The 27,670-nt window shown below is 39.1% G+C and overlaps 1 protein-coding gene across 1 annotated transcript in view; it reads right to left on the bottom strand.

Moving 5' to 3' along the window:
* LOC126268223 (chymotrypsin-2-like) overlaps positions 1-27,670 on the bottom strand; it is a 163,290-nt gene that overhangs the window by 63,066 nt on the left and 72,554 nt on the right. The window contains exon 4 of the mRNA XM_049973858.1: positions 12,075-12,216. Coding sequence (XP_049829815.1) covers positions 12,075-12,216 — 142 coding nt within the window. The remainder of the gene's footprint in view (positions 1-12,074; positions 12,217-27,670) is intronic.

Genomic DNA, 27,670 nt, shown 5'->3' with positions numbered 1-27,670 from the left:
GAAATTACATTACACAAAATATTGCATGACACTAATGATTAAGTTTTTTTTTTTTTTTTTACTTACTTTATATCTAAAAATTCAGCCAATGAGTAGAAGGAGTTGTCATCTAGAAATTCTTTTAATTTATTTTTAAATGTTAGTTGGCTATCTGTCAGGCTTTTGATGCTGTTTGGTAGGTGCCCAAAGACTTTTGTGGCAGCATAATTTACCCCTTTCTGTGCCAAAGTCAGATTTAACCCTGCATAGTGAAGATCATCCTTTCTCCTGGTGTTATAGGTATGCACACTGCTATTACTTTTGAATTGGGTTGGATTATTATCAACAAATTTCATAAGGGAATATATATACTGTGAGGTTACTGTGAGGATCCCTAGATCCTTAAATAGATGTCTGCAGGATGACCGTGGGTGGGCTCCAGCAATTATTCTGATTACACGTTTTTGTGCAATGAATACTTTTCTACTCAACGATGAATTACCCCAGAATATGATGCCATACGAAAGCAGTGAATGAAAGTAGGCATAGTAAGCTAATTTACTGAGATTCTTATCACCAAAATTTGCAATAACCCTAATAGCATACGTAGCTGAACTCAGACGTTTCAGCAGACCATCAATGTGTTGCTTCCAGTTTAACCTCTCATCAATGGACACACCTAAAAATTTTGAAAATTCTACCTTAGCTACAGACTTCTGTTCAAATTCTATATTTATTACTGGAGTTTTGCCATTTACTGTACGGAACTGTATATACTGTGTTTTATCAAAATTTAAAGAGAGTCCGTTTGCTGAGAACCACTTAATAATTTTGTGAAAAACATCATTTACAATTACATCACTTAGTTCTTGGTTTTTGGATGTTATTACTATACTTGTATCATCAGCAAAAAGAACTAACTTTGCATCTTCATCAATGTGGAATGGTAAGTCATTAATGTATATCAAGAACAGTAAAGGACCTAAGACCGAACCCTGTGGGACCCCGTGCTTGATAGCACCCCAGTTTGAGGAATCAGCTGTTTTAACATTACACGAACCACTTATTTCAACTTTCTGCATTCTTCCAGTTAAGTATGAATTAAACCATTTGTGCACTGCCCCACTCAAACCATAATGATTTAGCTTATCTAAAAGAATTCCATGATTTACACAATCAAAGGCCTTTGAGAGATCACAAAAAATACCAATGGGTGATGTCCGGTTATTCAGAGCATTTAATATTTGATCAGTGAAAGCATATATAGCATTTTCTGTTGAAAAGCCTTTCTGAAAACCAAACTGACATTTTGTTAGTACTTTATTTTTACAAATATGGGAGGCTACTCTTGAATACATTACTTTCTCAAAAATTTTTGATAGAGCTGTCAGAAGAGAGATTGGGCGGTAGTTGTTGACATCCGACATATCCCCCTTTTTATGCAATGGTTTTACAATGGCATATTTCAGTCTATCAGGGAAAACACCCTGCTCCAAAGAGCTATTACATACGTGGCTGAGAATTCTACTTATCTGTGGGGAACAAGCTTTAAGTACTTTGCTGGAAATGCCATCAATTCCGTAAGAGCTTTTACTTTTCAGTGAGTTTATTATTTTACTGATTTCAGAGGGAGAGGTTGGTGGAATTACAGCTGTTTCAAACTGTGCAGGTATGGCCTCTTCTATTAATAGCCTTGCCTCTTCTAGTGAAGATCTAGATCCTATTTTCTCCACAACATTTAAAAAATGATTATTCAAAATATTTTCAATTTCTGATTGTTTGTTAGTGCACTTGTCATTCAATTTTATTGCACTAAAGTCTTCCTGTGCTCTTGGTTGCCCTGTTTCCCTTTCAATAAAATTCCAAATTGCTTTAATTTTATTATCAGAGTTACTGATCTCAGACATGATACACATGCTTCTGGACTTTTTAATAACTTTTCTTAGTACCGCACAATAGTTTTTATAATATTGAACAATTTCGGGGTCAGTACTCCATCTTGCTGTTAGATACAGTTCTCTTTTGCGGTTGCAAGATATTCTTATTCCTTTAGTTAGCCAAGGTTTTTTATATGTTTTCTTGGAATTATGTTTAACTATTTTCTTGGGAAAACAATTTTCAAATACCCTTAAAAATGTATTGTGAAATAAGTTATATTTCAAGTTTGCATCTGGTTCCTTATACACTTCATCCCAGTCTAGCTGCTGTAGGCTTTCCCTAAAGTTTGCAATATTTATATTGTTAATTGAACGCACTGCTTTGAAAGTCTGATTTATTATACTGCATGGAGCTATGTCATGTACTGTAACAAGCTGTGCACTATGATCTGAAAGACCATTCTCAACAGGATAAGCATTTATGTCCTTAAACTTATCTTGGTCTATAAAAAAGTTATCTATCAATGTACTGCTGTTCTTTGTTATCCGAGTAGGAAAATCAATGACGGAGCTCAAATTGAAAGAACTGAGTAATACTAAAAGGTCATTCTTCCTATTACACTCTTTCAGGGAATCAACATTGAAATCCCCACAAATGATAATTTGCTTCCCCCTGTCTGACAGATAGCACAACAAAGCATCCAAGTTTTCCAGAAATAGCTGGAAATTCCCTGAGGGGGACCTATACACTGTTACAATTATGAAAGTGCCATCCTTTAGTTTAAGTTCAGTGGCACATGCTTCCATATGTTGCTCTACACAAAATTTTTTAGTTTCTAAATTTTTTGCACTGTGGAAGCTTTTGACATATATGGCAACTCCTCCTCTCATCATATTATCTCTACTTACATGTGCAGCTAATTTGTACCCATTGATGCTAACCTTTTGCATATCAGTGACAATGTGATGCTCAGACAGGCATAGTACATCTATTACATTCTCAGTTTCTATATCTTCTAAACAAAGCAGAAGCTCATCAATTTTATTGTTCAATCCCCCAATATTTTGATGAAATATACTAACATTTTTCATTTTACTTTTGCAACTATCTTGAACTTTTTTGACATCTTTAGTACTTGCATGGCTGAGTTTCCCACTGGACACTGATCTTACACTAAAAAAGAGTTTCCACCATGAGATGTAGTTCCTCCCCCCTTTAAATTTCCTGCTATCAGCCCAGCCAGTTTACCCTTCCCTTTCCTGTTGAGGTGTAGGCCATGTCTAGTATAGTCCCACCTACAGAGTGAATCAACACGAACCACACCAATGTGTGACCCCGCACCAGATCCAAGTAGCCGTTCCAACTCCAAATTAACTCTCCTGACAGAAGAGGTCAAATGAGGTCGGTCGTGGCGCTCCAGAACCGACACAAACCCAACACTGGTATGATTCGATGCCGATGCAATCTTTGCCAGGTCACACTCTATGCTGTACCCCGGATCTCTGTCAATACTGTTGCCCGGCCCACCCACAATAACCACGGTGTCTTCCTTAGTAAAACCTTTACATAGTGAACCTAAATCCTCTGTAACCTGCCCAAGTTCAGCACTAGGTTTGAAAAAACTTGTGACCTGGTAATCCAACCCTAATTCATCCTGCAGAAGTTGGCCCACACCCCTAGCATGCGAACTACCTAGCAACAAGACTTTCTTTCTCTTTGCAGACTTCCCTACATTCTTAATCAATTTGCTGCTGAAAGCTTGTTGAGCCCTGTGTACATCTACTTCTGTGAGAGGCTCATCAGTTTCTGACTGAGGCAACAGGTCAAACCTATTTTGTACATTAATAACAAAGCGGTCAGAAGAATTTCTTGGCCTGTTCCTCATGCCTGTTGCCACTTCCCACCCCTGTTTACCCTTCTCCCCCCTTAACCTGCCCAGTTCTCGCCTAGCCTCATCTAACTCAGCCTGAAGGGCAGCAATTTTCCCCTCCTGTTCCACAATCTTCCTATCTCTACTGCATAGCCTACAGAACCACTGATGAGTCTCGCTCATTTTCCCAATTCCCATGCCACTACAGTCGCCCCAATGAAAAAAGTTACTACATCCATCACACCAGACCCCGGAGCTAACGATCCTACGGCACGTCAGGCACTTTACACTCATGGTACAAATCTATTTTAGTGACAGAAAGACAATTAAGTTACCGGAAAACAATGAAAATACGTGTACGAAAAATTAGGCCTACTCGCGACTATGTAAACAGTGGTTCAGAAGTTTTTTACTGGAAATTACTTAAGAGATGACGATACTCTACAGATATAAAGGGGCAGCAAACGTATTTAGCACACTAAACTATCAGTAAATGCACTTAAGATTGCGGTATGAAGTTTAATCTGAAAACTCAAAAGTTCGGCCTGGCCGCGATATGTAAACAAAATGAACTTTACGTGATTACTGTGAAAATACGCGAGTAAGACAAAAACCTTTAATGGTATGCTTGCAGAGCACTATAATTAACGTAATAAATTAGTTTAAAGTGTTGAAAAACAGTTTATTACTACTTAAATTACTTATCTTGTACAAGAGCTGTGACTCAGACTGGACTTGCCTTCCACAAGACTTGCTGTAGTCCATAATAACTACAAGTACTTAAGCATAAAATTTTTCAATATGTTACCCTGCTCAGCTCGTAGAGTACCACTAAATAAATATAAGATTACATTGCAATCCTGGCTAAAAAACAACGAATTCTATACAACTGAAGAATTCTTAGAACCTAAACATCAAAATATATGTTTTACCTAAGTTATGAAGAAAATGTTTTGATACTACATAAGCTAGTTATTTAATGTGATTCTTTTCTTATGTGTGTATTTAATTACTGTATAAAACATTGTTTTACATAATGCTGAAGAAAAGGTCTTTAGTTCCTTTTCTCCCCTTTCTGTAACTACACTCCTGGAAACTGAAATAAGAACACCGTCACTTCATTGTCCCAGGAAGGGGAAACTTTATTGACACATTCCTCTCCCATGGAGACGATCGTAGAGATGCTGGATGTAGTCCTGTGGAACGGCTTGCCATGCCATTTCGAGCTGGCGCCTCAGTTGGACCAGCGTTCGTGCTGGACGTGCAGACCGCGTGAGACGACGCTTCATCCAGTCCCAAACATGTTCAATGGGGGACAGATCCGGAGATCTTGCTGGCCAGGGTAGTTGACTTACACCTTCTAGAGCACGTTGGGTGGCACGGGATATATGCGGACGTGCATTGTCCTGTTGGAACAGCAAGTTCCCTTGCCGGTCTAGGAATGGTAGAATGATGGGTACGATGACGGTTTGGATGTACCGTGCGCTATTCAGTGTCCCCTCGACGATCACCAGAAGTGTACGGCCAGTGTAGGAGATCGCTCCCCACACCATGATGCTGGGTATTGGCCCTGTATGCCTCGGTCGTATGCAGTCCTGATTGTGGCGCTCACCTGCACGGCGCCAAACACGCATACGACCATCATTGGCACCAAGGCAGAAGCGACTCTCATTGCTGAAGACGACACGTTTCCATTCGTCCCTCCATTCACGCTTGTCACGACACCACTGGAGGCGGGCTGCACGATGTTGGGGCGTGAGCGGAAGACGGCCTAACGGTGTGCGGGACTGTAGCCCAGCTTCATGGAGACGGTTGCAAATGGTCCTCGCCGATACCCCAGGAGCAACAGTGTCCCTAATTTGCTGGGAAGTGGCGGTGTGGTCCCCTACGGCACTGCGTAGGATCCTACGGTCTTGGCGTGCATCCGTGCGTTGCTGCGGTCCGGTCCTAGGTCGACAGGCACGTGCACTTTCCGCCGACCACTGGCGACAACATCGAGGTACTGTGGAGACCTCACGCCCCACGTGTTGAGCAATTCGGCGGTACGTCCGCCCGGCCTCCCGCATGCCCACTATATGCCCTCGCTCAAAGTCCGTCAACTGCACATACGGTTCACGTCCACGCTGTCGCGGCATGCTACCAGTGTTAAAGACTGTGATGGAGCTCCGTATGCCACGGCACACTGGCTGACACTGACAGTGCACACAGGTGGTGCACAAATGCTGCGCAGCTAGCGCCATTCGACGGCCAACACCGCGGTTCCTGGTGTGTCCGCTGTGCCGTGCGTGTGATCATTGCTTGTACAGCCCTCTCGCAGTGTCCAGAGCAAGTATGGTGGGTCTGACACACCGGTGTCAATGTGTTCTTTTTTCCATTTCCAGGAGTGTATGAATGTACATTTCATCAATGCATTACATAAGGCAGAAGAGCCTGCTTCAAACAAGGGAAATGAACCGTAGGGCTCCTGCGATAATACACATTTCTTTGTAGTGCAGCGAGGAAATTAAAAACTGCAGTGTATTGTATTGCTTACAAGCATACTTCATCCCCTGTGACTACTTTGTAATTGGAAAACCTGCTTATCTATTTGTAATAATTTTATACTGCATGAGCTCTTTAACCAAGTAAAAGCTATTTGCTCATAAATATTTTGTAAGACTTTTTTAAATTTATAGAGTGTCTTTATGCTCTTGACCTGTTTCGGCAGTTTATTATTATATGTCTTGACTCCTTGGTAAAACATAGTGGTTTTGGTCTTTGCTCTATCAATACTGTCCAGGTACAAACAATTACTGTATCTGGTTTGATGATCAGGTACAGAGCTGTTTGCTGCATATTACTCAATGTGGTTTTTATATAAAAACTGCAGTTTGGAATATATATTAACTTTTAACTGTCACAATATCCCATTTTTTGAATAGCTCAATTCAGTGTGCCCTCTTGTGCCTCTCATTATTCTGATAGCTCATTTTTACAGTTTGAAGACACTTCCATGTTCAAACATTCACATTCCAGAATATTATGCCTTGACTGAGGATAGAATGTATAGTATTGATAGAATGCAGAGTATGTTACTTTCAGGCATGAGCTATTACACACTGTGGTTAGTATTCATAAAGCACAGCATACCGGTCTATTTCTTTTTCAAGTACCCTGATATGTTCATATCATTTTGTTCGATCAACATATGTGCCGAAACCTTTTTAACCAGCTACTCAGTCCATAGTTTCATTATGTATTTTAAGTGTTACTCTATTACATTCCTCATTTATGTAGAAGTTCATGTTATTTGTCTTTTTAGCATTATGAGTTACTTTATTATTACTTGACCAGTTGTGGACAGCCATAAGTGTCTTTTCAGATTTTATTTTTAAAATTTATGGTGTCATGTCTGTAATTATTATATTCCTGTCATCAGCAAATAACACAGTTTCTCCTTGTGTGACCCACAGTGGGAAGTCATTAATGTAAACAAGAGACAATATTGGACCTAACACACTCCCTTGAGGGTCTCCAATATTTAGATATTTTGGGTTTAAAACATGTTTCACCATACAGTTAGATCTACCTGAAATTTGGAATCTCTCTACCCTGTGCACTCAGTCTGCTGGGAAGACCTAAGCTATTTATTTACCACCCTCCTTATTCTTAGTGCTTCAGGTTTACCAAAAAGTGTTTCGTGATCAACTGTACAGAGGTCTAGGAAAACGCCTGTTACCTGTTCTACTTTATCTAGGGCTTCTGAACCTTCTTTCTGTAAATTTGGCTTTAGCAGCTTCTGTTCCCTTTCCAGACTGGAAGACAAATTGTTCTTTGTACAGAAGTATGTATTTATTTAAAGAATCTTTACATCTGTTATTCATCATAGTTTCTAATAATTTTGAAAAGGAAGACAGTAATGGAACTGGTCTATAATTCTCTATATTCTCTGTACCACCATTTTTATGCATGAGAAGTAGTTTGCCCACTTTAGGTAATCATGGGAACAACCTAATGAGAATGAATCATTTATGTTGTCTGTTAGGGGTATATTTATGCTGCTAATGTAGTCTCTTTGTAGACACATTGGAAGTTCATCTAAACCTGTTGACATTTTACTCTTAAATGTGTTTACAATCCTACTGATTTCCTCCCAGTGATGAGTAGCAGCAGCAGCAATCTGTAAGGTACATAGTTGTTCGCATTATTATTAGTATTATTATTATTATTAGCAGTTTGTTTGCTATATTACTGAAGTTATGGCTTACAAAGTTTGCCCAGTCCTTAGGGTTGTCTATTAAACTATCTTTATTTGTAACTTTTATGTTAGTTTGCTTTGGCTTTGTGTTCGCAATATCTTGTTTTACTATACTATGGCTGTGCTTTTATTGTTTGAGTTGTGTTTGGTCTTATGATTTTGGATTCTTTTTGCTTCCTGCATCAGGTTTCTATATGTCCTTTCATGTCTGAGATAGAACTGTAAGAATGCTGGGTAACTCTTATTTTCTTTAATAGAGCTGCTGAATTTCTGAGTTTCAGAGGATTTTCTGATCCATTTGTTACCCTCAAATTTTGATCTGAGTTAGTTAAATTTTTCATTCTTGCGTGTTCCTGAAAATAGCTCTTACAACCATGTCTGGCAGGTCACCTGCATAGCAAATTCACATTTTTTATTTTGAGAACACCCTTCTGTAGCTAAGCACTTTTGTTTGTTTCTTTGTAGGTATTTTGAATTCTGCAAGTTGAGCAAAATGGTGTGATACCCCATGGTTTTAGTGTGATACCCCAAGGTTTTTGACAGCTACCTTACAACATTTATGGATGACATCTGCAAGAACATGGTCAGTAATTGGGGATGAGTGATTGGTTATTCTTGTGGCATTTGTTACATGTTATAGTATCTCATAACTGTTCAAGATATTTAAGAATCAGTTGCTGTGCTGGCCCACTTCCATAATTTTGATATTTAAATCTTCACAAATAACAAGATATCCTATAGGTTTACATATCTTGTCCAGCAATCACATTAATTTAGTGAAAAAGGTTTAGACATTACCATTCTAGGTGACATATATAAGCAGAGTACAAACGGTTTTTAAGTGTATTTTGTTCTTTTAACTTTGCTACGGAGAGTTCAAAATGTTTTTCTTCAAAGAAATCATATCACTTCCAACTATGAATTGGGGTGCTCTTTTGACATAAATACATGAGCCTCCATCCCCATTTAATGTTTTTTTTATAGTTTCAAGCTAATTAATAAGAAGGTAACACTATGTATTTAATTTAAATTCCTTTAGACTAGTCTTCAGTAATGAAGACAGCCAAGCTGTTTGTGGCTTCCAATTCAATTTCTAATTGTTGCACTTTGTTTCTTGTTGACTGAACACTGGTGAAATACTGTTAAATAATTAAAATGACTTACCATGGTACTTCTTCTTTCTTCCTTCTATTAAAAAATCCTGTAGTTGGGAAGGAGGCACTGCCCTCCTTTTACTCTTCTACATTTGCTGCAATGGCTGCTGTTAATTCCTATCATACTTGTTGTAATGATACTCCTCCCATCACCATTGTTCTTCTCCTTTTGTCCACTTTGTAGTATCCTGAATCTTCTGTTGCTACTGATTTTACATTCTTTGTTACTGCTGCTGTTGTAGCTGTTGATACTGACACTGATTCCTTTTCTACCAAAGTGGTTAAAGTGTTTAATTTGCAGTTGTTGCTTCTGTGACATCTGCATGTATAAGGGGAGGCTTGCCTACAATATTCAGTTGGTGGTTACATTCTTGAGTGGAGCCTCTTCTGTCTGAGTATTTTGTTGTCTCCAGTGGTATTGGTCATACATTTCACCATTTATGTAAATATTTTTCATTAACTTGCCAAGTTTTTTACATAAACAGGATTTGCCTTTCTTGTGTAAGTGCATTCCATGTTTTGTGAAGCACATTCTTTCCAAATTAGTTGTATGCATCAGTCTGCAAATTTTTTAGTGAGCCCTGTTGGCTTTCTGGATTTCCTTGTTTATAGAAAACCATTCCATTAGATCATGCCTGGAAATAAAGCCTATTACAATGACTTTTTGATATTTTAGTGTGTGTAAGACTATCTTCAGTGTTTGATAAACTTCAATAAGCTCGTTTTTATGTGTATCCATTGCACCACGAAATATTACTATACACTGATTTTGCAGTGCCTTATTGCTATAGCTACAGTTTTTAAAATTTCTATCAGGAAAGTGCTTTGTTTGATAAAACTTGTGGCTTTTAGTCCTCCTTAATATCATAGCATTTTGGCTAAGCCTCTTGTAACTATCTGAATATAACACAATATTCATTGTCTTATTATCTATGATGTCTCATCCTAATTTATCTCCATTAACATTAGTTTCTGGAGCAGTTGGGTGCTTGAGATGATTGTTTTCTTTGCGACCATGGTATTTGTATCTTTTCACATGTGAAGTTTTTGATTATATCACACGTAGATGGAATAAAGCATCCTTTCATATGATCATGACCATGTAAATTAGGTTTTATATCAGTAACTGTGTTAAAATTTATTATACTAGAAATTTTACAATCATTGGTTATACAAATAACTTTGTTTTTGCATGTTAAAGCACTGTCATTTCACGAACTTTTTTTTTCATAGTTTTTTTTTTGTGTTACCAGTACTGCACTGATTACATACTTCAGATTCTGTTTCTCCACAAGTTTCAGATAAATGCTGTACCATGTAAATGAACATTTCAGCAAATTCTGTAATGCCGGCAAGGTCCTGTTGCAGCATATCTATCATGTTGACTTCAAAACCATTCCCACATTTTTGCACTGCTGTCTTGTACCTGGTGCAATCACATGAAAAGTTTTGTAGTTCCAGTTGAGTGAAACAGTATGTCTGATACCATCTGTGTGATGCTGAACATAGCCGAATACCTTTAAATACAATACCACCGCACTAACAACATCCAGTTGACACTGAATAGTCACTTATCATATCTTCGTTTCTCTTCGCCACCCTATGTTCAGGTTCTTGTAGTGTGCCGATTTATTTTTTAATACATAAATTTAAGTACGGTATTTATGGAATTTGTTCCAGAAGCTTCTTCTATAACAGTACACAATTTTATGCAGAAACCCCTTTTGCAGTGTGTGGGATGTTCCACCAACAATTCACACCATCATGTAGCTGTGCATTGTGCACACATGAGATCATTGATACAGTGGAGATCTGAAGTCAGAATGTCTGTGGTTTGAAAGGTGATGAAAACCCACACGAAGGAAGAGAAAGAATGACACATAAGAGTAATGCACTTCTCCATCCATCCCCTGCTATACCTCCCCCTTCACCATCCCACTCCATATTGCTATTCACATAACAGTCACATTTCAATTGTAGACGTTGGTGGGAGCAGTCATGTGTGCGTGTGTGAGGTGTGCTTGCTTGTGTGTGTGTGTGTGTGTGTGTGTGTGTGTGTGTGTGTGTTTGTGTGTGTGTGTGTGTGTGTGTCATATTTACAGTGAGCTGCAATCTATCCATTCCCTAGTATTGTTGATTTTCTAACTTTGAGTTTACATTCTAAGATCATATCTCATTCGCCACTCTAACAATTTTATCAAAATATATGGACTCCATGATATAAATTTTACATAACTCTTAATATTTATATTAGATTTATGACAAAATTTCCCATGTATAAATTGCTGGTAGTGTTCTGTGCAAAGCTACGAAAGTGCTTTATTTGTAGTATTAGATAAAAACAACACCTGACTGGTACAAGAGAAGATGCAGTGGCTTATTTTAAAGTGTTTTTGTTTCTCGTCTATAGATGTATATAAAGTAATCTGGAAGTAAATGCCATAATTACCAGTGTGCTTAAATTATAGGCCATAATTTCTTGTTTACGTACTTTGCAGCAGGAGACAGGAGTGGTTCCTTCTGCCTGTGAATATATAATACATGTTATTTGTTCCACATCCTTGAAGTCTATCCATCATATCTTGTGCTAGTACTAGTAGCATTATCTCAGCACATCTAACTAATGGCAGCCTCACCAGTGTCTTTTACGTATTGCTGTCTTTATTTACTGGTAAACTGTTTAGTATACTAAAAGTGCAGCCAAATAAATTGCTTCCAGATTCCCACATGTTTCAGTAACATCATAATTGCCTTTTCTGTCTTGTATCTCTTCCTTCATACCATATTTTGTAACATTCTTCTGTAACCAAAATTTTCAGACAAAACTGCTGCTATCCAATATTCGCTTTTCCTCTATGTTATTAGGACAATGCATAAGCCACTCTGCATTTCATAATCCTATAACTTGGTTTCAGCTTAAAGTACAAGAGAATGGAGTGAAAATTATTTATTTTACCTTTATGACTGCAATGTCGTTAACTGAGAGAGTTTTGTTGTAATCTTCATGAACAATAACTTCGGAGATTGGTATAAGGGGTACCGTATCATCATCCAGTCGAATGGACCCAGCAAACACACTCAGCCTTGTTTGGTCTATGCTGAAAATAAATTGAATGATTTTGAAATGTAAGAAATAGGTTTTTTTATGTGTCTCCTAAGAGGTGTCAGGTACATTTTCCCATGCATATCTCGAGGGGAGTGTTAGGTGGACCAGTCTTAAACAAATACTGTTGAGTGTGGTTCATGTGACACTGATGTCAGTTGCTTGGTTTACAGATTAATTTTATGTATTCATTCAATAGAGTATCCACAAATTAATCTGTCACAATATTCAGTCCAAGGATTTGTATTGAGGGTGACAACAAATCATTTAGAAAATCAAAATTTGCAGCAATGCTAAAGATGCCTCCTGTATGACAGAATTGTGAGAACTGTGCAATATGGCAGTGCTATTCTCGGTCATTGCTGAAAATTATTATTACTGTACATGTTTTACAATCATGCTCCATAAATATTATTCCATAAAAGGTCAGAAAATGAAGTTGAAAATATTTTCAGATATAACAGAGAAAAGGTACGTGACATCTCTTTGGAGATACTTGATATGTTGCAAGTATATTTGTGTCAATAAGTGCAGATGTTTATGATTTGCAAAATTAACATCTGCATCAATTGATAGTGAATAAATCATAAATATTATTACCATGGACTGAAGGGTGTCAAACTGCATCAACAATATGCTTTATCCGATATCTATGGACAAAGTAGTAGATCTTATGGTCAAACATATTCTTTACAGTACATATGTACTGCCTACAGGCTGCGTGTGGCCCAAAGCAAGTATCAGTGTGGCCCAGGAAGTGAGCATTGATTAAATTCAATAAAATTCTATATATGTAGAGTTACGATGTATTGAATATTTTCAGTCTACAACTCCCGTCACACAATGCTGTTTTCTCATTCGTCCATCCTCACCCCCCCCCCCCCGCCCCCCATCTCTCTCTCTCTCTCTCTCTCTCTCTCTCTCTCTCTCTCTCTCTCTCTCTCTCTCTCTCTCTCTTTTATCCCTCTCACCCTCCCCCCCCCCCTCCCCCCTCAGTATACTCTTGTAATATCCCCAGTCTCAGCAGAAATGACATTTCATCTCTTTTGACAACATGTATGGCAGTTCACCACAGAAGTACTTTGGCTCTTTTATATGTGTTGTATTAATGTAGACAACACAAAAGAAAAAAAAACCTTGTGAATTGCCTTGTTAAGCATGTATTTGACATACTTTGGAATGACTCCTTACCCTCTCCCTTAAAACCCACATCCTTTCGTCTTTCCCTCTCCTTCCTGAAGAAGCAACCATCGGTTGCAAAAGCTAGTAATTCTGTGAGTGTGTTTGTGTGTTTTGTTCATTGTGCCTGTCTGCCGGCGCTTTCCCACTTGGTAAGTCTTGGAATCTTTGTTTTTAATATATTTTTCCCATGTGGAAGTTTCTTTCTATTTTATTTACATCATCATTAATTTGAACCCAACAATTATGTTTGTTGGAGTCTCCAGAAATTAAGAGAAAATGATAAACAATTTGGGAGCTACATATTTCTCCTACAGAACCTTTATTGAACCATTCCTGTTTACATATAGATACTTATGTCAAATACTTGGGTAAAGTGTGGAAACGTGCAAGCATAAAAATTGTTCAGAGTGATAGTTTTCAGAGCATGGTAGGTCATGCACTGCAAAATTGAAATGCATACACACACTTAAGACAAAAGTCTACATATGCAGTCAAACAAATGATTAAAATTTCAGAAAAAATTGGATGATTTATTCATTGACTGGAGTAGAATTGTCTTCAATGATGAGTCCTGCTTCAAATTGAGCCACTGTGATTAGCGGAGATGTGCAATTTCTTTTCATAGTAGGACCTCTATGCTTGTTATCTGTGGCATACGCACAGCACAGCTATGTTGATAATATTCTACACCCTGTTTTGTTGTTCTTCGTCACAACCCATCCTGGGCTTACAGTTCAGCAAAATAATGCCTGCATGCACATTGCCTTACCTTGGCCAGAAAGATTGCCAGGGCTCTCCCCAATTGAGGACATTTGGAGCATGTCACAACCAGCTCAGTATTTTGATGGTATAAAGTTCTAATTGGACAGAATTTGGCACAGTATCGCTCAACAACACATAATATCCCTATTGCAAGGCCTCTAAATGTCAGGTGTTACTCTTTCTTCCGTCAGCTGTAACAGTAGGTAACAATGTTTTTGAACCCATAAACATAAGCAGCAACCAAAATTCATCAGCTTTGTCTAGTTTAACGATTAGATGTAGCCCTATGTATACTTGATGCTAGCAAATTTCTGATGTCATTACATTGTCCATGATGGAGACCAGATCAGATAGCCAGTGCTTATTCATGATGATACTGTAAATGATTTATAATAGCAAACCCAGAGAGCTGCTATTTTACAATTACAGAACTCAGAAGCCACCAATCGTAGCCTGCAAGTATTCCAATGCAGGAAGTTGCAACAGGTTGCTCTGAGTACAAGGCATGGGGTACTCATTGTACATATTGTGCTGATTGAAGACAACATTACTCACTACCCACACACGTCTCAGTACCCAACTCATTTTCTTTGGAATTTTTGTTGTCAGGTGCAGTGCAGTCCATTCTGCAACACTACTTCCCAGAAGTTTTCATTTTTTCTTTCAATTGAAAACATTTCTTTCTGTTTAATATTTTCACAGTGAGGGTGATGTGCAAATAGGTATTGATCAAGGGGCCTGGGAGTCATAAGTCGTGGCACTCCTAAAAAATAAAAAATAAAACAAAAATACATGTATCACTTTCCAAATTTAACGACTAATTTAAGGGAAATGAAGTAGCATGAGAACTAGGAGCCTTTAAAATAGCAAGGAATTCTAGAAATTGCAAGCTAACTTCATTTAATGTAGGATACATTTCAATAACTTCTGTGAGGGGCTGTGCACTTGCATTTGCTATCAGCCTGACCATCTTCAGAGAACATACCAACTAGACAGGGTAACCGCATTTTGTATTAACAACTAATGTCATGAATCATGATTTTACAGGTAGAACTAGCAAACCACAGGAAGCTGGTAAGGGAAGACAGAAAGAGAAAGACCCTACACTAAGAAAAACAAGACAACAGTAACACTAATTTCCCTAACATAACAACTGAAAGAAATGGCATTCCCTGTATTTAGAAGTGTGCATAGCCATAGATTGCAGACTTTTGTTCACATCAGTAATACTTAATGAAATACCAATCATGGTTAGCACAGAATTTGACTTCATATTGTGTAAATTATTATGATGTCAAAAGTTGAGATTTTTCTACTATTGCACTTCTTAAATTTATTGCATCACTTCTCAAGTTTTTGAATGCATGCCTTTCAAATGCTATATTTCTCAAAGTAAAATTTCTTGAGTTTATGCTCAAGTAACTTATACTGATGTAAACAAATAATGATTATTGTTATTGTTATCATTTTCATCAATTTCATCATCAAAATAGTCCCATACCAAGGAGGGAGTGCAGGAACAGGTGCAGGAACCATGCATCACTGTTCTAGAAGGTCCTGGTAGAGGTGGCTTGCCGTTGCCTTTCTCTTGACGTGTTATGAAGTGTCAAGTGCATATCTCTGTCATGTGGATGACTATGGCAAGTGTTTGTATAATGTTGTGTTGGGTTTATATTGTTATGGATAAAGGAAAGGAGGATGGTCAACCCCAGTCCTGGCATATAGCCTCCTAATCTCAAATATCACAAGGAGGCTGCTGAGCCAAACTTTCCTATTGTGTTTCAAACGGAAACACACATATTGTGAATGGGTCAGTTAGAACCACTATTAAAACATGTTTTATTCTTAGGTGGTACTTCAAAATATCTTTTGTATATGGTTTTTTATGTAGAAATACAGACATTGGAACTTACTAACATATACTGAAAATAATTATTACAAAATAAAAAGTTATTTACAAAATTTTAGTTGAAAATTAAATTATTCTTTCAAAGTACTTCAAAATCCTTTTTTGCAGGAGAAAACACATTAGAGCTTAAATTTCAGCATTTATTTCAGACAATTATTATAAAATTTAAATTAAATTACAAAATTGGACTTTGAGGAACTATATTGAACTTAGTTTGTATTCACCACATTAACTTATGCTGTTTTGAAGTAAATGTTTGTATGCTCTTCGCAGAGGAATGATTGACATCTATTACACTTTTTGTTTGTCTTTTGGTCTTGCCTCAGTCCTAACTGTTTGCACTAGCCCTCTTCTGTTCTTTTGCTCCTGAACTCCTTCCTGCAATATTCTGTAGACTAACTTTGATCGTCTCAGAAAGATTTTTTGTAATTATATCCTCTTGAATTGGTTGTGTTGGCTCATATCCAAGTTCTCTTAGAAATAGCCTCCTTCTGTACAAGTTATTTTGATTGTACTCTGGATTGATGTGTACATACAATACTCAGGTTTTTATTACTGCAATATCCAGCAGATTATAGAACAAACAGGCCATTATTTGACACACCTTTTTGCAGGAATAAGTATTGGTGAGTTTATCTGTTGTCAATTCCTTTTTATTTTGTTGTAATGTAGTACAAGGTGAGGCAGAATGGGCTCTGATTTGACGGGTGAATTGTAAAAAAACCAACAAGGCTAATTAAAAAATGTTTTTATTACTGAAAACTACATTCAATGCCATTTTATTTTCATTGGGGTTTGAAAATTACATCATCCACATGATAACTTTACAACCTTAGTGAATGATGCACATATTGAATTATTCAAAAAAGTTTTCGAAAACTCTTCTCAGCGCATCTTGTGTATTCCAGCAATGACACCTGCAATTTCCCTCTTAAGAGCTTCCAAGGTTCTTGATTGATTGAACTTTCAAAACCTCTTATTTTGAGGTATCCCCAAAGAAGAAGGGGGGGGGGGGGGAGAGAAATACACCACAGGAACTCAAATCTGGGGAGCAAGGGGGTCCATGGAACATCCCCTTGTAAGATAAGGTGGGTGGGAACTGTTCTTGCAGAGTATGAACTGTGGCACCATCCTGTTGAAACCAAAGGGCTTCTGTGTCGTATTCCTCATCATACTCCTCAAGTTTGGGGTGTAAAAAATTTCTTGCACACAGAGATCACAGTAACATGTGCACCTCAAGTAAGGGCCAACAATGCCTATGAAGGACGCAACACACCAAACTGTCATTTTGGAGCTGTGCAGTGGTCTTTGGTGAGTTTCATGAGGGTTTTCACTCGCCCAGTAACGAAAATTTTGCTTATTTTTGGAGCCATATAGATGAAAATGCACTTCATCACTAGACCACAGAATAGTGTCGGGTTGCACAGAGGCTAAGATTGCATTGCAAGCATCTGTACATTTCACCCAGTCTTCTGGACTAACTTCTTCAGCAGCCATTAACTTGGAGGAGGTCTCAGAGTGTAATATACACCTTGCTATTCTAGACGTTTTTCCAAGAGCAGCAGCACGTTCCCGCACAGAGTGTGATGGAGACTGTCCAATGGACACTCTCACAGTCATAATGTTTTCATGTGTCCTCGTACTTTTAGGTGGACCAAATGGTTTTCTAGGTAGTGCATCCTGTCACCATAACTCTGGTAATCCGTTTCTGATATTTTTAGCATCAGGAGTCCTGTCATGACAGTTCAAACCAAATTGCTACGAAAAGCCCTCTATGTCACCACCACATTATCATTCTTTTTAAAGGACGTTTCTATGACAAAGCCTCAATGCTCACCAGACCATGGCATGGTGGCTACTCAAAATAGTATTGTTTCCCCCACCTAATGCCATTACTCCCACTCAGCTACTGCATCTGTGTGCTCTTCAGTGATTGTTTGAAACTAGGGAGTCTGTTCTGCCCCACCTTGTATTACTTCAAGCTTATTATGCTCTTCTGAAAACAGGCTACAGTTATGGTGCATTATAGAGTATTACAACTGCCCCCACTTACAAAACCAACAAATCATGTCCCTCTGGAACACAAAGGTGGTTGAAAGTACTGGTCTGCTACTGTTTGGCTGCATTGCCTTTGGAATTTCAGCTTTGTTCTTTCCGAGAGGTCCTACTAATGTTAGAATTTTCTTGAGAAGATCTTTGGCCATAAAGAAATTATCAGTGGTAATGTTCCACCTAGTTTTCTCAATACTTTCAAGCCTCAGAATAACATTTCTGCTTTGATTTATTTTTCATGGTCAGTGTTCCAGTTCTCCTGTATACACTTCTGCTGCACGAACATATGCTGTTTTTATGCCAGAAAACCATCCTGATTTTATTCCATCTTTCCAGTTTGGGTTGTGGAGGTATATACCACCAGAAGCAACACCTTCCTCTGAATGGAACCAGTTGCTCATCCACTGTGAGATCTTCATAAGGAACAGACATTTTAGGCAACTATTCCAGAAACATTTCAAAGAGAATCCTGATAGCAGCCAGTTTATCATGACATTGCCTAGCTGGTTGATCTTCTTTGGTGTCAAATCTGGGAAATCTGCTGATCATATGGAAATGCTGAAGTTACATCATTGCATGACATAAACAGGGTATTGCCAACATCTGCAACCAGAGTTATAGAATATGTGCAAAATTGGTTTGAAGTGAGCAAATTAACCATAAATATCTCTAAAACTTATGGTGTGGGTTCCTGTAGTCATGTCCTAGTTCATGAACCACCGGCATCATATGAGTGGCCAAGTAAGTGGTCCCAACAGTCGGGATACCAGTTACTTTGGAATAAGGCTGGGCATCTCAGGCATATTCTGAGTCGTGGTCACCTTTGTGCTCATACGGCAAAGACTACCAAATCCACCAGTTAGTCCATCAACCGTTAGGAGTAAAACCCAATGGGACTTGGGGCAAGTCTAGCAACATGCTTCCCCGGTACTTTAAATATGATGCTGGCAACAATCAGAGCAAAATACCTCGGACCTTTGGAGGTGACGGAGTCCCACCTCTAACTGACAAAGCAGGGACTCCTAAGATACGACTTGGCAAACAAATGGTAATGAGATGGGGAGCTATTAATATCAATGGGGGCTACTCTGGGAAGAAGGTAGCGGTGGCAGATGCTGCAAGTAAGACGGGGCTGGACGTTTTAGCTGTTAGTGATATTTGAGTAAGGGGTGAGAAAGAAGAGGAAGTGGGAGAATACAAGCTCTACAGTGTCTAGCCAGAAAATTAGGATTGTGTCAGTATATTCGCATTGTGAAGGGACAGATCAAGATAAGATGGATAGTTTTTATGAGGCACTCAGTGATGTAGTTGTTAGAGTAAAGGAGAAGGACAGTGTTCTGCTCGTGGTTGATTTTAACGCCAGGATTGGAAATCGAACAGAAGGGTATGAAAAGGTTATGGATAAATTTGGAGAGGATATGGAGGCCAACAGGAATGGGAAACAACTCTTGGATTTCTGTGCCAGTATGGGCTTAGTAATCACAAACTCCTTTTTTAAACATAAGAACATTCACCGGTATACTTGGGAAGACAGGGGAACCAGATCTGTCATTGACTATATAATAACAGATCAGGAATTCAGGAAGGCTGTGAGGGACAGATGTGTATTCAGGAGATTCTTTGATGACACTGATCATTATTTAATCTGCAGTGAAATTGGGATTGTGAGGCCGAAAGTGCAGGAGGTCAGGTCCATATGTAGGAGGATAAGAGGGGAGAAACTTCAGGATAAGGAAATCAGCCACAAGTACATAACAGCGATCTCAGAAAGGTACCAGTTAGTTGAATGTAGTCAATTACAGTCATTGGAAAAGGAATAGACAAGGTGCATGGACACAGTACTAGAAGTGGCTAAAGAATGTCTTGGAACAGTAGTGTGTAAAAGTAGGATGAAGCAAACAGCTTGGTGGAATGACATAGTCAAGGCAGCCTGTAAAAGGAAAAAGAAGGCGTATTAAAAATGGCTACATACTAGAACTCAGGTAGACAGAGAAAGTTGTGTTGAAGAAAGAAACAAAGCCAAACAGATAATTGCAGCATCCAAGAAGAAATCTTGGGAAGGTAAGAAGGAAACGACAAGTATTTTGGACAGGTCAGGAAAACTACTGGTTTATCCTGTGGATGCCTTGGGCAGATGGAGGGAATATTTTGAAGAGTTGCTCAATGTAGGTGAAAATACGATAAGTAATGTTTTAGATTTTGAGGTAGAATGGGATAGGAATGGTGATGGAAATAGGATCACATTTGAGGAAGTGGAGAAAATGGTCAATAGATTGCAGTGCAATAAAGCAGCTGGGGTGGATGAAATTAAGTCGGAACTCATCAAATACAGTGGAATGTCAGGTCTTAAATGGCTACACAGATAACTGAAATGGCCTGGGAGTCGGGACAGGTTCCATCAAACTGGACAACAGCAGTAATCACACCAATCTTTATAAACATGGAAACAGAAAAGATTGTAACAATTACAGAGGTAATTCTTTAATCAGCATTGTGGGTGAAATCTTCTCAGGTATTGTTGAAAGGAAAGTGCGAGTATTAGTTGAGGACCAATTGAATGAAAATCAATGTGGGTTTAGGCCTCTTAGAGGTTGTCAGGACCAGATCTTTAGCTTACGGCAAATAATGGAGAAGTGTTATGAGTGGAACAGGGAATTGTATCTATGCTTTATAGATCTAGAAGAGGCATATGACCGGGTTCCTAAGAGGAAGTTATTGTCTGTTCTACGAGATTATGGAATAGGAGGCAAACTTTTGCAAGCAATTAAAGGTCTTTACATGGATAGTCAGGCAGCAATTAGAGTTGACGGTAAATTGAGTTCATGGTTCAGAGTAGTTTTAGGGGTAAGATAAGGCTGCATCCTGTCTCCGCTTTTGTTCATATTATTTATGGATCATATGTTGAAAACAATAGACTGGCTGGGTGAGATTAAGATATGTGAACACAAAATAAGCAGTCTTGCATATGCGGATGACTTAGTTGTGATGGCAGATTCGATTGAAAGTTTGCATAGTGAATATTTCAGAGCTAGATCAGAAATGTAAGGACTATGGTATGAAGATTAGCATCTCCAAAACGAAAGTAATGTCAGTGGGAAAGAAATATAAACGGATTGAGTGCCAAATAGGAGGAACAAAGTTAGAACAGGTGGATGGTTACAAGTACTTAGGATTCATATTCTCACAGGATGGCAACATAGTGAAAGAACTGGAAGCGAGGTGTAGCAAAGCTAATGCAGTGAGTGCTCAGCTACAATCTACTCTCTTCTGCAAGAAGGAAGTCAGTACCAAGACTAAGTTATCTGTGCACCGTTCAATCTTTCGACCAACTTTGTTGTATGAGAGCGAAAGCTGGGTGGATTCAGGTTACCCTATCAACAAGGTTGAGGTTATGGATATGAAAGTAGCTAGGATGATTGCAGGTACTAGTAGATGGGAACAATGGCAGGAGGGTGTCCACAACGGGGAAATCAGAGAAAAACTGGGAATAAACTCTATAGATGTAGCAGTCAGGGCGAACAGGCTTAGATGGTGGGGTCATGTTACACACATAGGAGAAGCAAGGTTACCCAAGAGACTCATGGGTTCAGCAGTAGAGGGTAGGAGGAGTCAGGGCAGAGGAGAAGGTACCTGGATTCGGTTAAGAATGATTTTGAAGTAATAGGTTTAACATCAGAAGAGGCACCAATGTTAGCCCTGAACAGGGGATCGTGGAGGACTTTTTTAAGGGGGCTATGCTCCAGACTGAACGCTGAAAGGCATAATCAGTATTAAATGATGATGATGATGATGATGATGATGATGATCTCTAAAACTAATTATATCCATTACAGGAAAACAAAGTCACACTCTGATCTAGATCTAAGAATACAAAATAAAGAAATTGTGAGAGTTGCTACCACAAAATTCTTAGGTGTACATATAGACGAAAATTTAGACTGGAAATCCCATATCCTGTATCTCTTGGATAAGTTAAGCTCTGCTTGCTTTGCTTTACATGTTATTAGCTTTGTATGTAGTAGAGAATGTAGCAGAGCTGTTTACTTTGCTTATATACATTCTGCTATTACCTATGGCCTCATCTTCTGGGGTCATTGTGAGAAAAATGTCAAAACCATCTTCACTCTACAAAAACGAGCTGTTAGAATAATTACCAACAGTTCAAGGCTAATTACTTCAAAGCAATTATTTAAACAGCTGAATATTCTACCCTACCGTGCCTCTATATAAAGAAAATCTTAATTAATGTAAAAAGAAATATTAACAATTTCCAGTCCAACTGGGATCTACATACTTACAACACAAGAAAGTGCAATGGCATTCATATAAAAAGAGTTAACAAGGCTTTGGCACAGAAACAAACAAACATACAAGGAAGCAGATTGTATAACAAACTACCGGTAAAGATAAAAGAAATAAAAAAATTGTCTTCATTTCAAGAAGCAGTATTCAAATTTTTAATGACCAACTGCTATTATAGTGTAAAAGAATACCTGGAATAGCTTCATACTAAACAATTATATATATGTACTCTGTACTAATAGTAATTTTTATCTGACTGTTGCTATGATCTAAATAAATAATATGTACAAAAGTGCTAGAATTGTATGTGTAATATCTAAATATCAACTGTGTATTCCATGTAACAAGTCTTTCTCATACATCATTGTAAATAATCAAAGTTGTACATGCTATTTCAATGTGGTCTGATGTTATGTAGTCTACTATGCACATCTGTATTTTGTATAGCATTGTTCACCCTATATGTGTGTATATATATACTATGTATTTTTTGACGAAATCCATGCAATGTACATGGTCTCTGGATGAATAAACTACTACTATTACTACTACTACTACTACTACTACTACATGAAAAACTGGCCAAACATTCGTGTTGTCCCATAGCTCTTCTGAGATTCTCCAGCAGATCTGTACACACCAGCTAATGTGAGAAGTCCCAAATAAACCTTCAGTTCCTGACTTATAATAGGACGCCTTTGAAATGATACACATGTCAGCTCTCTGTTGGTTTCATTCAAAATCACTATCAACATCCCTTCAATTATGAACAGTGAAAATGACTATACTTTCGTTTTTTCAATCTGTTGAAGAGCAAACCATGTATATCCTGGAGCAGTATGGAGAATGTTTGTAGCCTTAAAAGAAAACTGAACTAAACTAGAATTAAATACAAGGCAGTAAAATAAATTACAAATAAATATGACTTCTGAAATTTTCCCGGCGTATTTGTTCTTCTAATAATTTCCGGGTATGCAGCCGGATCCCGTCGACATTCTGCCACATGCTATTTCAATGTGGTCTGATGTTATGTAGTCTACTATGCACATCTGTATTTTGTATAGCATTGTTCACCCTATATGTGTGTATATATATACTATGTATTTTTTGACGAAATCCATGCAATGTACATGGTCTCTGGATGAATAAACTACTACTATTACTACTACTACTACTACTACTACTACTACTACATGAAAAACTGGCCAAACATTCGTGTTGTCCCATAGCTCTTCTGAGATTCTCCAGCAGATCTGTACACACCAGCTAATGTGAGAAGTCCATGAACGATGTACAGAACATGAAAGATACACCCGTCTGCGGCAACCGTCAAAATCGGCAGTAGCAGAGCACTGTATTTCATTGGGACATTCAATGGAATACAATGGAACAAAAATTTTAGCTCCGGTTTCCGGATTTTGGGATTCCGTAATCAAGGAATCAGTGGAAATACGTCTTGCCGATAATCTTATAAATCGTGACAACGGCTTTCAACTGGATAAAACTTGGAATCCTGTTATTAAAATTATACATTCACAGCGGAATAGACAGCGTCATTCGATACTCAATGACTAGATGATCTTTTACTTTCACCACCGAGGGCAGCATGTACAACTCGGCTATGCCGCGCATGTCAACACGTGCGCGAGAATCGGTATAAATACCGCGACTACACCTGGGCTCTTCAGTAGTTGTGTACTCACCTGATGATGGCCGGACGTCTCTGGGCCGAAATATCGTGGCAGAATGTCGACGGGATCCGGCTGCATACCCGGAAATTATTAGAAGAACAAATACGCCGGGAAAATTTCAGAAGTCACATCAAATACCTTTACGGGGAGGAGATGGTTCAGGATATCCACGTACTGGATAAATTACGTGAGAAAAGAGCCAGGTTGCTGTGTTCACTAAATTTTTTACTGAAATGTAGAAACAATAACTTGATTCCAACTTTCGCCAGAATTGTTCATTTTATTAATAGTGTGGCCGCCAACAATATAAAACGCAAGGCGAGTCTGGCTTTATTAAGAGAACGAATCCGTTATACGCGTCGTGAGTTAGACACTGTTGCCAGGAATTTATATTATTTACATCTGAAGATTGCAGCAAGATGTTCTTCCCTTAGCTGGGACTGGATTGACGGTGTATCCTGGGCCAAGGCAGACTGGGCTCACAGGAACAGTACGAACAGGCAAAGTGCAAAGTTTAGCCAACTCGTAACAAGAAAGCCGCAAGAAGCTATCTCTGGACGATCCGTGGTGAACCTTACGGAGAAATCATTTGACGATGCGACGATGTCAGTGCTTGCGAAAGGTTTAAACTTCGCCCCTACTCCTGTTTCACTGCCTTTAACGGATTTCATCAGTTCCATTGAGGAAGCCATTAGACGTCTCCCTGCGGATAATGCAGACGAAATTCGACGTGAATCTTGCCGAACGTTGCTGAAATGTGCGCCACAACGGAGTAACATCTCGCCAGCTGAAAGAGCTGCTCTCCGCAGCCTCAGGGAAGATACTAGCACAGTCGTACTGCCTGCGGATAAGGGTAACGCCACAGTTCTTCTGACAAGGGAAGCCTACAACGAGAAGATATATTGTCAGCTAAATGATTCCACGTACCGCAGAATTGAAAAGGACCCAACAAGCCGAATATCAAGGAAAACTGCTACCCTTTTGAACGACTGTTCTCTACCTGAACAAATTATCAAGAGATTGAGACCACACAATGCCGTACCACCAAGACTCTACGGTCTTCCCAAGATACACAAGGATGGTGCCCCACTACGATTAATAGTGAGTAATATTGGTGCTGCCACCTATTCTACAGCAAAATATCTGGCCTCACTACTAAAGCCGTATGTGGGTAAGTGTTGCCACCATATACGTAATTCCGAGGATTTTGTCAGTCGCTTGAAGGAAGTTAAGCTTAGAAGCTCGGATTTATTAGTCAGCTTTGATGTGGTCTCACTGTTTACCAAAGTGCCTTTAATGGAATCGTTACATCTTATTGGTAACTTATTCAGTGCAGAAATGACGGCCTTGTTTGAACATATACTCTCCTCAACGTACTTTCTATTCAATGACGAATTCTTTGAACAAACAGACGGCGTCGCCATGGGGAGCCCTTTGTCCCCTGTGGTAGCTAATCTCTTTATGGAGGACTTTGAGGAGAAAGCACTTGAGTCTGCTGTCTTAAAGCCTACGGTCTTCTGGCGGTACGTTGATGATACTTTTGTTGTATGGCCTCATGGCAGACAGGAACTGGAGAAATTCCTTCATCATTTAAACTCTTTACATGAGAACATCAAATTCACGATGGAGATTGAAAAAGATGGCACTTTACCATTTCTAGACGTGCTAGTATGCCGTAAAAATGATGGGTCATTAGGACATTCTGTGTACAGGAAACCGACTCACACAGATCTGTATCTCCAGGCGTCAAGCTGCCACCACCCAGCACAAACAGCCGGTGTTCTCAGTACCTTAATACATCGAGCGCATGTAATATCGGACGATGAAAACCTCCACGCAGAATTACAACACTTGGAGAAGGTTTTTAAAGAGAATGGCTACACTTCACGCCAAATAAGAAAGGCCATGCGTAACTGTCATAACAAGAAGCAGCGCACTGAGGACGCTGATGACGACTTTAAATCAACTGCGTTTCTTCCATACGCCGGGAATGTGTCGTCGAAAATAGGCCGACTACTGAAGAAGAATAAAATCAAGGTTATCTTCCGTCCACCAGCAAAGAACCGGGACCTGGTTGGATCCGTTAAAGACGATTTACAACTGAAGAAAGCAGGCGTCTACAAAATTCCCTGTGAATGTGGCTCTGCATATATTGGCCAGACGACAAGAACTGTCCATGAACGATGTACAGAACATGAAAGATACACCCGTCTGCGGCAACCGTCAAAATCGGCAGTAGCAGAGCACTGTATTTCATTGGGACATTCAATGGAATACAATGGAACAAAAATTTTAGCTCCGGTTTCCGGATTTTGGGATTCCGTAATCAAGGAATCAGTGGAAATACGTCTTGCCGATAATCTTATAAATCGTGACAACGGCTTTCAACTGGATAAAACTTGGAATCCTGTTATTAAAATTATACATTCACAGCGGAATAGACAGCGTCATTCGATACTCAATGACTAGATGATCTTTTACTTTCACCACCGAGGGCAGCACGTACAACTCGGCTATGCCGCGCATGTCAACACGTGCGCGAGAATCGGTATAAATACCGCGACTACACCTGGGCTCTTCAGTAGTTGTGTACTCACCTGATGATGGCCGGACGTCTCTGGGCCGAAATATCGTGGCAGAATGTCGACGGGATCCGGCTGCATACCCGGAAATTATTAGAAGTACAAATAAATACAATAAAACCTAAAACTGACAATAAGTAAAAAGTAAAGATATACTGCATACAAGCCCGAAGGAGGGACGGATGATAGAGGTTTTTTCTGTAGACAATTGGCGCAATGAGGAGGTAGAGGGTTCTGAGAATGTCTGTCCCAGCACTGCGCTCCCCACCACCACAATGGTGACAGTCCAGCGCACTTGTCACTAGACTATGACATAGTGCAATAATAATAGTATACCCATTAAATACAGTTACATGTAATATATTTGTTATGCTCACCTTGCTCATGACTGCTGGAGGAACTATAGAAAACTAACACACACACACTACTGGCCATTAAAATTGCTACTCCAAGAAGAAATGCAGATGATAAACAGTTATTCATTGGACAAATATAATATACTAGAACTGATATGTGATTACATTTTCACGCAATTTGGCTGCATAGATCCTGAGAAGTCAGTACCCAGAACAACCACCTCTGGCCCTAATAACGGCCTTGATACGCCTGGGCATTGAGTCAAACAGAGCTTGGATGGTGTGTACACGTACAGCTGCACATGCTTCAACACGATACCCCAGTTCATCAAGAGTAGTGACTGGCATATTGTGATGAGCCAGTTGCTCAGCCACCATTGACCAGACGTTCTCAATTGGTGAGAGATCTGGAGAATGTGCAGGCCAGGGCAGCAGTCGAACATTTTCTGTATCCAGAAAGGCCCGTACAGGACTTGAAACATGCGGTCGTGCATTATCCTGCTGAAATGTAGGGTTTCGCAGGGTTCGAATGAAGGGTAGAGCCATGGGTCGTAACATGTCTGAAATGAAACATCCATTGTTGAAAGTGCCGTCAATGCGAACAAGAGGTCAC

This window comes from Schistocerca gregaria, chromosome 4 (genome assembly GCF_023897955.1).
Source record: "Schistocerca gregaria isolate iqSchGreg1 chromosome 4, iqSchGreg1.2, whole genome shotgun sequence".
In the NCBI taxonomy this organism is placed as follows: Eukaryota; Metazoa; Arthropoda; class Insecta; order Orthoptera; family Acrididae; genus Schistocerca; species Schistocerca gregaria.
The sequence above is the reverse complement of the archived record's forward strand: the minus strand, read 5'-3'. Positions and strand labels throughout refer to the sequence as shown.